Genomic DNA, 11,867 nt, shown 5'->3' with positions numbered 1-11,867 from the left:
CAACAATCAATTTATTAATTATTTTGGTAAAGTATGAGCAATACAGCGCCGGGTACAGTGGGGGAAGCTTTCCCTCCAACTGCACACCGGTAGTTGAGGCTTACAGGTATTTATAGGGGTACTCATCAGCTTTCTCAGCAGTTTCTATTTCCAATTTTTACTCATCAGCAGTTTCTATTCCAAATTTTTACGCCACAATTCAATACAGTATTGTGATTTAGTTTTTCTCAGGATGTATCCCAAAAGGAGTATCCCCAGGTGGTGGTGGTCTGGTTTCCGAAAGAAGAAAGATTAATCCCATCTGGTGAAGTCCAGCTCCCCAGATGTGGGTCCACCTTTTATTGCAGAGACTATAAATCTCATAACAGTGATGTCCAGCTTCCCTTGGTCGAAACCATAAGTCCTTGAGGTGATGTTCATCTTCCTTTCTCAAGCTGTTTTTCTCTGCTTTATTAAGGCATGAGATAAGCATGTTTCCTTTATATATATTCCAAAGCTATAGTTTCAAGGATACAAGCAATATTCTAAAATTATACTTTAAAAGGTTATTATTGCAGAGCTCTTTAAGGCTTAACTGCAAGCAAAAAGCAACATCCTTAACACTTTAATTCCAATGCTCCTAAATCAACTAAGGTTAATTGGAAACAAAAGATAGGTTCAAAGGCCTTCTTCCATGCTTTACTTTCCTCAGTTATTATTAGAATTCACAACTGTCCCATGGCTGGTCTCCTCACATATCACAATCACAAATACACACATTGCCTGTGTGTACCTGACACGAAACACAGCTTTGTATTTCACACTAGGTGACACCCTGATCCTGGGAACACTGAGCCACACGTCCTAGGAAACGCTGTGCCCGAGGGCCACCAGTCACAGAGGAGAGCAAATCCTGGGAAACACCGTGTCCACAAGCTGCTTTTCCCAGGGACCACCAAATCCCCAAGGGGCCACCAAATCCCGGGAAACACCGTGACTGTAGACCACCATCCTCTGTACAGGTGACACTGAATCCTGGGAAAGTGATCTGTGGGCCACCATGCTCCGGGAATGTTGGATTGTGGGGATCACCGTGTCTGTGGGCCGTTGTCCGAGGGGGACACGGAATCCTGGCAAACACCATGTCCGTGCATCACCATTCCAGAGCCTGATGCCTCTTCAGGAAAAGCCAGCCTGTTTTTTCTCACTTTTTGCCTTTCCCTGAGTTAATGCTGCCCAAAGTTTTTGCTCTTCCCCCAAAACCAGCTCCAGCTGCTGTGCTGAGGCCCTGGCACAGGCTGGCCAGGGAAGCTGTGGCTGCCCCTGGATCCCTGGAAGGCCAGGCTGGACAGGGCTTGGAGCATCCAACGAGTCTGGCTGCAGCCAGAGCTGTTAAGGAAACCTCCACGCATCCTTTGTGGATTGTTTGGTTGGGTTTTTCAAGCTGTTTGCAAATTCCAGGGATAAATCCTTGGCATGCAACTTGATTGCTTCTTGCCAGGGGGCAAAGCAGAGGGCGCTAATGGTGTCACAAATGTGCCAGGTCAGCAGAGCTGATGTCACTTTGATGGGAAATGTGGAAAACGTTTGGTTACGACCTTCCCAAGCCCAGTAATTTAACAGTGTTAAGTTTAAATAAGGGTTCGGGTCACTGCATACGCTGCCAGCCTCCAAGCCGGGCGGTGCTGCTCCAGCACCTGGAGCAGGGTGCAGAGGGAATTAGGACACCTGGATGTGCAGGTATTGGAAAGAGACCTATCCCAGGCTCCCTCCTGCGGGGACCTGCGGGCCAGCACAGTGCAAGCATCTTGTCTGTCCCTATTCCCGGCTGCTCCCTATTCCCATCTGCTCCCTAACCCGGCTGGTCCCTATTCCCACTGTGAAAAATGCGTGTATTCTATGATTGGCTTTTCACAAATATTCAAATGAATATTATATGTGTTGTGTTAGAAAGTAATGCTGTATTAATTCTCTTAAGTAGTGTGTTAAATACAGTTTTAGGTTATAAAAAATGTTAAAATAGAAACTATGCTGTGTAGGATACTTTTTAAAAGAAAGGACTTGCACAGAGATAGCAGCCACAGGACACCCAAATCATTCAGAGAAAGAGAATTTATTGCTCCATTATCAGAAGAAATGAACTTCTTCCCACCTCGAAGGGGCTGTCAGGATTCAGAGGAAGAAGTTGACACTGCCCAGACAGAATCCTGTGTTTGAATGGAATTTATGCATCATGTATGAGGTGTATGAATATGCAACAGGTTATTGCTTTTAAGGGTTAATCCTCTGTTAACGTGGGTCCTTTTTCGGGCTGGTGCTGCCCAGAAAAAGGTACCCGGACATCCATAACTCTTTGTATTTATTGTCTCATATTGTCCTAATTCTATTTGTCCAAATTATTATTACTCTAACTGTATTACTATTTTTTAAACAATTTTATTACTATTAAACTTTTAAAATTTTAGAAACACGCGATTGGCGTTTTTCACACCACCTTCTCCCTAACCTGGCTGTTCCCTATTCCCAGCTGCTCCTTAACCCGGCTGTCCCTTATCCCGCCCGCTCCAGTGCAGACTGTTCCCTGTCCCACCTGGCTCCCGCCTGTTCCCTATCCCACTGCTCCTGAACTCGGCTGGGCCCGGTCCCGCCTTCTGCCCGCTCCTATTCCGACCACCATTCCCTAACCAGGCTGTTCCCTATTCCTATTCAGGCTGTTCCCTATTCCTAACCAGGCTGTTCCCTATTCCTAACCTGGCCGTTCCCATTCCCTAACCAGGCTGTTCCCATTCCCTAACCAGGCTGTTCCCATTCCCTAACCCGGCTGTTTCCATTCCCTAACCAGGCTGTTCCCTGTTCCTAACCAGGCTGTTCCCTATTCCTAACCCAACTGTTCCCATTCCCTAACCCGGCTGTTCCCTGTTCCTAACCAGGCTGTTCCCTATTCCTAACTCAACTGTTCCCATTCCCTAACCAGGCTGCTCCCATTCCCTAACCCGGCTGTTCCCTGTTCCTAACCAGGCTGTTCCCTATTCCTAACCAGGCTGTTCCCATTCCCTAACCAGGCTGCTCCCATTCCCTAACCCGGCTGTTCCCTGTTCCTAACCCGGCTGTTCCCTGTTCCTAACCCAGCTGTTCCCATTCCCTAACCCGGCTGTTCCCATTCCCTAACCAGGCTGTTCCCTGTTCCTAACCAGGCTGTTCCCATTCCCTAACTCGGCTGTTCCCTGTCCCACCTGCTCACTGACCCGGCTGTCCCTGGTCCCGCCTGGTCCCTGAGCCCTGTTCCTTGGCCAGGCTGTTCTCTGTCCCCCCAGTCCCTAACCCGGGCCGTTCCTGGTCCCGCCTATCCCTGTTCCCGGTGCCCCCTGTCCCCGCTGTCCCTGTCCCCGCTCCCGCCAGAGCCCACACGGGTAGTGGGCGTGACCTTTCTCAAGGGGCGTGTACATGGGCGTGGCCTCACGGTGCCGTAATCGCCGCGCCGCCTCTCCTGCTGACGTCATCGCCGCGCGCCGCCGCCCTCCGCCGGCAGTGCCATGTCCTTGTGGGTGTCCCGGCTGGGCCGGGCCGCGGCCGCCCGGGGCCGCCGGGGCAGCTCCGGGCCGGACAGCACCGCGCTGGGCTCCTTCCTGCTGCGGGTGAGTGCCGGCGGCTGGGCAGAGCTGTGTCCAGAGCGCTGTCCTGCTGGGGGTGGGTGAGCAGGACAGCCCGGGGCTGGAGATGCTTCTCCCCGGGGCTGGGAGCTGGGAGAGGCGGCGGAATGCGGGGCAGGCTGGAGCAAAGGACGGAGAGGAGAGTGCGGTGACCTTCGGTGGCGGCTGTGGGCAGCGGTGCTGCGAGGAAAGGAGTGTGAGGTAGGAATGAACGGCGCTGTGTGAAGGAGGTCACTGCGCCCCTCGGAATGAGGTTTGTAGAGTTACATAGATAAACAGTGTTTATCGCGGGCTGAGGGAGGCTCTGAGCAGCGCTCAGAAAGGCCCTGCGTTCACCCCATAGCCCAAGTGGGTCTCTCTTGCCACCTCTCAGAAATCGTGGAATAGTTAAGGCTGGAAGAGGTATCCAAGGTTACCAAGTCCAAGCTTTTGCCCACTAAGCCATATTGAAATGAAGCTGTAACTCTCCTGAGAGCGAATTTAGTGTTATTATGTGCCCAAAACCACGCAAAATACAAGCAAAAGTCTAATGTGGAGTCTCTTTTGGGAGCTCTGGTTGTGTTGTGTGTCTGGCCTTCAGACTGAAAATTGTGGCATGTTTTCTGTCTTCTCAGCCTTTAATTTCATGAACAACTTCCCAGCCTAAGCTCTGCTGCAGCTGCTAAGCTGAAATGACAGTGCTAAGGTTACTGAGTAACAATTTCTTGTATTAGATGCATAAGAGTGTGTCCTGTGTGTGTCTGAAGAAACAGTGTTTTTAGCTAAAAATCCCCCCAAATCTGCTGATTTCCATGGGTTTTTCTCCAGGCAAGAATCCACACCAGCCCTGAGCAGAGCCTGCAGTATGGGTGGCTGTCCTATATCTTGGGAGAAAGGACCAGCAAGAAGTTGACAGAGCACAGCAAAGTCTTCACAGTGGAGGGGAACCTGTCTTCTGGGAAGGGCAAGCTGGCCCAGCAGTTAGCAGACAAACTGGGTATGTCTCACTCTGGCTGCTTCCCTGAGAGCTGACAGAGTTGGATCATGGCTCTTGTGTAGAGGAAGCTCACCAGAGCAGCAGCTCCTGCCTGGGGAATGCTGTATGGAGTGGGGAGGGTCTGTGGGTGATGTTGGTGAGGCTTGGGATGGGGATTTGTTGTGAGTGAAGCTTCAGTTCTGATGGAATCTGTGTGCTCACCGTGCTCCTGGAGAGCTTGGGTGTTCCACGTGGATGTGTTTGGAGCAGCTCAGCTCTCCCTGGGCAGGGGCAGAGCTCAGAGTTTGGGTTCTGCTGTGGTGGGCAGAGGAGCTGGGCAAGGAGCAGGAGCTGGGGCTGTGTGGGAGCTGGGCAAAGAGCAGGAGCTGGGCAAGTGTTGCTGCCTGGGGGTCTCTCTACAAATCATGAGCAGGACAGGACTGCTGGGAACATATCTTGAGCTGTTTTATTTTCCAGCATCAGTCTCGTTACATGGTTATGGCAATGGGAAGATGCCAGCAGCTCACATCCCCGGCAGCAGACAAAGAACTGCATGTTACAACTTCCTTGAAAAGTTTTTTGACCAATCACACAAAGCAAAATCATACTGACAGTAGTTCTATCCAACCACTGTAAGCACATGTACCCTCAGTCAAACAATATTGCTTATTTTGGTTACAATACCTGCTTGTAAGCATTAAAATACAATCCACAGGGCTCCATTATTAAGCTTAGAGCTTCCTAATATCTCAGATATACTTTTCTGTGGCTTAATGAGTTATGCTAGCCAAGCATTAATACACAGACCATTTTTCTATTCGTCCTTATTTTTCTACTTTTTACATAATTTTTCTGATGACCTCTATCTCATGGCTGCTGCTTAGCTCTAATCACAGTTCTGCTGTCTCTGAGGTCTGCCTTTTGCAGCTTTCCCAAACCCCTCTGATTTTCTGGATTCCCACAGGCAAGGAGCAGCTGTGTGCTCAGCAGCTGCAGAGGTGTTAGCTGCAAACGAGCACAGCTCATTCCTGCTGTGGGTTCCTTCTCCTTTTCAGGAATGAAGTACTTCCCTGAGGCGGACATCCACTACCAGGACAGGCTCTCAGGGGATGGGCAGCTGCTGCCTGAGAAGTTCAGTGGTTTCTGCAGCCTGGAGAAGTTCTACAATGAGCCCAAGGCCCCCGACGGGCACTCGTACCGCCTGCAGTCCTGGCTCTTTGGCAGCCGCGTCCTGCAGTACGCCGACGCCCTGGAGCACCTGCTCAGCACAGGTGGGGGCTCACGGAGGGGTGTGGGCTGGAAGGGACTGTGGTGTTTGTGAGGTTTCCAGGACGAGGTGAGGGATGAGAATCTGACTCCGTGTTCTCAGAAGGTGGATTTATTGTTTTATGGTGTTAAATTATATTAAAAGAATGTTATACTAAAACTATACTGAAGAAAGAGAAAGGATACATCAGAAGGTTTAGCAGGAATGGTAATGAAAGCTTGTGACTGACTCAGTCTGACACAGCTGGACTGTGATTGGTCATTAATTAAAAACAATTAATGTGTGATGGTGTTCACAGGGGTTTTTGGTTGAGGGAAGAGATGAGGATCTGACTCCATGTTTCAGAAGGCTGATTTATTATTTTATGACATATATTCCATTAAAACTACACTAAAAGAATAGAAGAAAGGATTTCATCAGAAGGCTGGCTAAGAATAGAATAGCAAGGAATGATAACAAAGGTTTGTGGCTCAGGCTCTCTGTGATTAGTTATTAATTAGAAACATCTAACATGAGCTAATCAAAGATCTACTTGTTGCATTCCACAGCAACAGATAATCATTGTTTACATTTTGTTCCTGAGGCCTCTCAGCTTCTCAGGAGGAAAAATCCTAAAGAAAGGATTTTCCATAAAAAGATGTCTGCAACACACATGTTTGGATAAACAATCTCCAGACCACATTCCAGAGTAGCAAAACATAGAGAAGCTGAGGCTTCTCATCTTCCCAGGAGAAGAAATCCTGGTGAAGGGATAGATGGTAGATCAGAGAAATTCCTGGTGTTTTGCAAATGTGGCCTTGCAAGTACACTGTGTGGAAGGCAAGCTGCTTAACAGCAGGGATGATATCCATGAAATTCCACAAGAGTCTGGAGTGGCTGTTTGCCCATGCATTTGTCTGAAACTGTGGACATAGGTGCAATAGATTTTTCAAGAAATACAACAGTAGCAAAGGACCTTGCAGCTCCTTCTGTTCCAACCTGCAGCCTGTTCTCCCTTGCAGGTCAGGGCGTGGTGCTGGAGCGCTCTCCCTACAGTGACTTTGTGTTCCTGGAGGCCATGCTGAAGCAGGGATATGTGCACAAGAGATGTGAGTTCCTGCCAGCAAAGGGAAGCTGCTTGGCCATAATCTCTCAGCAGTCTGGTGGTTAACTTTTCTTTAAAAAAGAAACAAAACATTCCTGCTTGGAAGGAGGGATTCCTTTAAGTGTTCAGCGTTCAAATGTTGCTGGGTTGAGCTGGTGTGGTCTGGGTGGCAGTGAGAGGACAGAAGATAGAGGGCAGGAATTGAAATTCAAAGCGTTTCATTTGCAAGGAAAAGCCCTTTTTCTGCTGTGAGGGGAGTCAAACCCTGGAGCAAATCACCTGGGATCTCCCCCCTGGAGATACTTAAGAGTGCTGTGGGTGGAGTTCTCAGCAGAGTGGTTGAACTGGGTGATTTGGGGATGTTCCTCCCAACCTGAGTGATTTGGTCTGGGTTTATGGGCACTGAGCTCCTGAGCTGTTGCTGCCTGTTCTTAGTAAATCTGTTCTTTTGGCTGCTCCTGAGGTGGATGTAACTTTTCTTGACTGCCTCCCGTTTTTGCTGTTGGATTTAAGAGGTGTGTATTTGTTTTTTGCCACCTGCTGTAAGTTACTGGATGGCTTTGAGAGCTGATTATAATGACCTATGTCTGCATTGCTGAGGCAGCAAAGCCCAGCAACACACAATTTCATACAAAATCCCAGTTTGGATTGTACTGGAATCCTTAGGGAACAAACATCTTGATTAAAGCTACTGCTGGCTATTGTCTCTAAATGGTGGAGGAGAAGCTGAGATTCCTGTAAACCTGAGCCAGGAATAAAGTCCCTCTTTGATACAACTGGGTTTAGAGTCTTAGATCTCAGTGCATGGAACTTCTCTGGTGATTAGTTTTTCTGTAAACTTCCTGAATTCTGTTGGAGGAAAAGCATACCCTTAACTTGCTCTGTGAGCCCAGAAGAAGAGACTGCAGATACAAACGTGGGGAATGTGATTTATTTGTGTTTTACACAGGCCTTGATCACTACAAAGAGGTCAAGGAGATCAGCATTTCTGAGTTCCTGCCACCTCACTTGGTCATTTATGTCGATGTGCCTGTCCCAGAGGTGCAGAAGAGGATTCAAGAGAAGGGCAAGGTAATTTGATCTCTGATTATTGCCTGTTTATCTCTTATCTTTATTGTTACTGGTCTCTCACAATTACTGTCTGCTAATGGCTGTTGTAATCACACCTTCTGTGGGAGTCCTGTGGGGTTTCTGCTGAATGCTGCATCTGAGGAGCTGCTTGTCCTCTGAGCTGTGAGATCTAGGGGGTGGTGGTGACTCTGTGGGTATTCTCTTATGCTTGCTTTAAAATAGCAAAACAAAAAAGCAAAAATCATCTTTTTTTTTTTTGTGTAACTGCATCAATATGTTGTCATTTGTGGAATGAGAAATTGTTTTAAGAGCAGGTGAATTTTTATACCTGGCTGTGTAGCTGCCACTTCAAGAGCTGTGGGCAGGTGATGTGCTGCTTGCAATGCACTTAGAGATGATTTATTTCTTATTCCTGGGTGCCAGGAGCCCAGCTGGGCTCCCTGGCTCCTGCTTCCCAGTTGACTGCTTCCTCACACCTCTGCTGGGGTTCATGTGTGAGTCACCTGGGATCAGCAGGTTCACTTAACTCCCTGAAATCCAGCAAATCACCACTGGGTGGCTGTTATTGAGCTGGTCTTGGCTCAGGAGAGCTGTAGGGTGCTTTTGGGGAGTGACTAATCTTAGTAGGGTTTGTAATTTTGGGGTTTTTTCCCTCTTTCTTTGATACTTAGATGTGTGTTTGTAAGTGTTTGCAGATGTGTTGTGAGGATTCCAAGATATTTGTCTTGCCTTGTTGAAAGGCTATGGGAAATGCAGTTTAACTCTGGAAAACCTGATAGATTAAAAGAGTTTTGATTTACTAGGAAAAATTTCTCAGTTAAGAAGTTCTTCATGTATTGGGAGAGCCTGTGAGTTCTTAGCCCTTCTGAACATGAAAATCAGTGGCATTTTTGAAACCTTTGGACAGAAATTGCTGATGTAGCTTGCGGCTTTTTGGGTCAGTGGCAGTGCTGAGCTCTGTAGGAGTTGTTTGAGGAACACTGGGTAGATCAGAGAAATTCCTGGTGTTTTGCAGATGTGGCATTGCAAGTACACTGTGTGGAGGGCAAGCTGGTTAACAGCAGGGATGATATCCATGAAATTTCACAGGAGTTTGGAGTGGCTGTTTGCCCATGCACTTGTCTGAAACTGTGGAGAGAGGTGCAATTTTGGCCTCCCTGTGGAAAAGGTGGACTCAGACAATCTTCTCCTGTTTTCTGGGTGGCTATTACAGCTCCCTGGAATGTATAGTTAGCAGGGATGAATCAGTCCTTGGATAGCTGGGGGCTACCCTAGGTATTTCATGGCATTTGTAAGGAATTCCAAGCACTCCAAATCACACTCTTAATTCTTTGAAACTTTCACTGATGTGCATGTGGTTCACTTGGATGTTTGACTGCTTATCCCAGAGGGAGCCCTTGGCAGGTGGTGGAGCAGACCTTGGAGTCTGTGCTGGTGGGAAAAGATAGAAATATAATTCCACAGCTTTTTCTGTTTGTTTGTTTGTAGCCATATGAGAAAAAGGTGTCTCCTTCCTATCTCCAGAGCATTGAGGATGCTTACAAGAAGACCTTCCTACCAGCCATCAGGTTAGCAAAGAAAAATGTTTTGCCTCTTAGGTCTTTGAGCAAAAATGTGTGCAAACCTTAAAATCTCTGCCAATATCAACAAATCACGTGAAAAAGCCCTTGTTGTGCTGCAGGGTACAGTATTGTGCCCCAGTGAAGGGCTGCTGCATTCACAGCATGAGAACTGTGTGAGTGGAGTTAACTTCTGCCAGCCCAGGAGCCTGATCTGATGCCAGTGCTGGAAGATGAAAATGGGTTCAGGAGTGGTGTGCAGAATGCCACAGCTATGGCTTTGTGTGTCTGCACAACCTGAGGAGAGAGTGATGCAATGCAAGCTTTTCTCAGGCCTTTTTGGAAGGCTTTAGGGCTTTTCTCTCCTCAGAAAGTCCTTTCAGTTGTCACAGAATCCCAGAATGGTTTGGGTTGGAGGGACCTTAAAGCTCATCCAGTGCCACCTCTGCCATGGCAGGGACACCTTCCACTGTCCCAGGTTGCTCCAAGCCCCATCCAACCTGGCCTTGGACACTTCCAGGGATCCAGGGACAGCCACAGCTTCTCTGGGCACCCTGTGCCAGGGCCTCACTGCCCTCCCAGGGAACAATTCCTTCCCAATATCCCATCTAACCCTACCCTGTGGCAGTGGGAAGCCATTCCCTTTGTCCTGTCTCTCACTGGGTTCCCCTGGCTTCCTCTAGCTGGGAAGCAAAAACATGTGCCCTGTAAACCTGGGATGAATCAGAGCTTGCCAGCTCTCCCAGCTCTTACAAAAGAGCTCTAGGAAAATTAAAATGGTTCCAAACATCTAAAAGCAGAATTATGGTCCCTCATAATACTGGGAGGGGAAACTCTCAAAGGCTTTCAGATGAATTAACTGTGAAAGCTGTGGTGTGTGCAGGAGGCTGATATAAATCAGAGTAGATTCCCAGGTGCTTTGTAGCCTGCCTGTGTCCCCCTGTGCTTGCTCCATCTCCCTGGGTGGATCAGTGGATGGCTCTGCCAGCTACTGAAGTGAGTAACTCGATATTGAGCTTGTCACTCATGCAGGCAGGGCTTGGTGCTGTCACACATGGTCAGTGGCCTTTCTGTGTGTCCCCACAGCCAGCACATGGCTCTTGGAGGGGAATGGGAAGCCTTGGGAATGTCATCCCCTGAGGGCAGACTGCTGCAGTCACTGGTGGGAGCCAGCTGCTGCTGTTCTCTGGAGCAGAGCCAGCCCCACATGCATCTCCTGGTGCTCAGCCAGGCTGAACCCTGGACCCTGCTGTGATTTCACCTCCTTGCCCTCTGTGTGTGCATGGGCAGTGCCCCTGTCAGGCAACCCCCTCTGCTCAGCATCCTGGCAGGGTTTGGGCTCCCAGCAGCCTGGCACACTGAGTGAGCTGTGTGCTGTTTTCTAAGACTCCAGTCAAAGGGAGGGAATGATGAATCTGACTCCATGTTCTCAGAAGGCTAATTTATTCTTTTATGATCTATATTATATTAAAGAATGCTATACTAAAGAATAGAGAAAGGATACAGACAGAAGGCTACAAGATACTACTGAAAACTTGTGACTCTCTCCAGAGTCTGACACAGCTTGGCTGTTGTTGGCCAATTAGTAAAACCAATTCACATGTTGGATAAACAATCTCCAAACACATCCCAAAGCAGCAAAACACAGGAGAAGGAAATGAGATAATATTGTTTTCCTTTTTCTCTCAGGCTTCTCAGCTTTCCAGGAGAAAAATCCTGGCCAGAGAAATTTTTCAGAAAATATGACTGTGACAGATCTGTGTCTCTGTGCCCTGGCTGAGGGGAGCTGGAGTGTGTGAATCCAGCTCTGTGCACCTCTGGACCTCAGGGTGGCTCTGTCTGGGGTACATATAGAAGCCACAGCTGCCTTAACTATTTGTTTGCTGGCAGGGCTGCAGGGGCTGTGTTCTTGCCTAGCTGTTACCTCTTAGTCTGCCTAGTTTGATTCCCTGACTCCTGGTGATGCCCAAAGTCTGGTCCAAAAAGGCTAAAAAGAGTTGTTATAGACTGCTGAGCAAACTCCTGCATGCTTTCCCTGTTGAAGTTTGTTTGCTTGTTCCTTGAAAAGCACTTTGTTACTGGGCAAAACTCCTGTTATCTTGTGCTGTTTAACTGGAGCAGCCTGATGCTGCCTAAAGTGGTTTATAGTGGGTTTTTGCTTTAAAATGGATGCTTTCTTTCTATTTGATTTGTTATGAATGTCTTTAATGTTTTTATTGGTAGTGAGATTTGTGAGCTGGGTGCTGTGGCAGGTTCTGCCTGGTGATTTGGAGCAGTGTTTGGGTTCTGTTTGATTTTTCTC

General features: G+C 48.1%; 1 protein-coding gene across 1 annotated transcript in view; it reads left to right on the top strand.

Moving 5' to 3' along the window:
* Positions 1-3,490: 3,490 nt before the first annotated feature.
* NDUFA10 (NADH:ubiquinone oxidoreductase subunit A10) overlaps positions 3,491-11,867 on the top strand; it is a 29,375-nt gene continuing 20,998 nt past the window's right edge. The window contains exons 1-6 of the mRNA XM_066553218.1: positions 3,491-3,614; positions 4,437-4,605; positions 5,640-5,855; positions 6,853-6,939; positions 7,885-8,006; positions 9,495-9,574. Coding sequence (XP_066409315.1) covers positions 3,513-3,614; positions 4,437-4,605; positions 5,640-5,855; positions 6,853-6,939; positions 7,885-8,006; positions 9,495-9,574 — 776 coding nt within the window. The 5' untranslated portion in view covers positions 3,491-3,512. The remainder of the gene's footprint in view (positions 3,615-4,436; positions 4,606-5,639; positions 5,856-6,852; positions 6,940-7,884; positions 8,007-9,494; positions 9,575-11,867) is intronic.

This window comes from Molothrus aeneus, chromosome 7 (assembly GCF_037042795.1).
Source record: "Molothrus aeneus isolate 106 chromosome 7, BPBGC_Maene_1.0, whole genome shotgun sequence".
NCBI classification, from domain to species: Eukaryota; Metazoa; Chordata; class Aves; order Passeriformes; family Icteridae; genus Molothrus; species Molothrus aeneus.
Note: the sequence above shows the minus strand (reverse complement) of the source record. Positions and strands in the feature narration are given on the sequence as shown.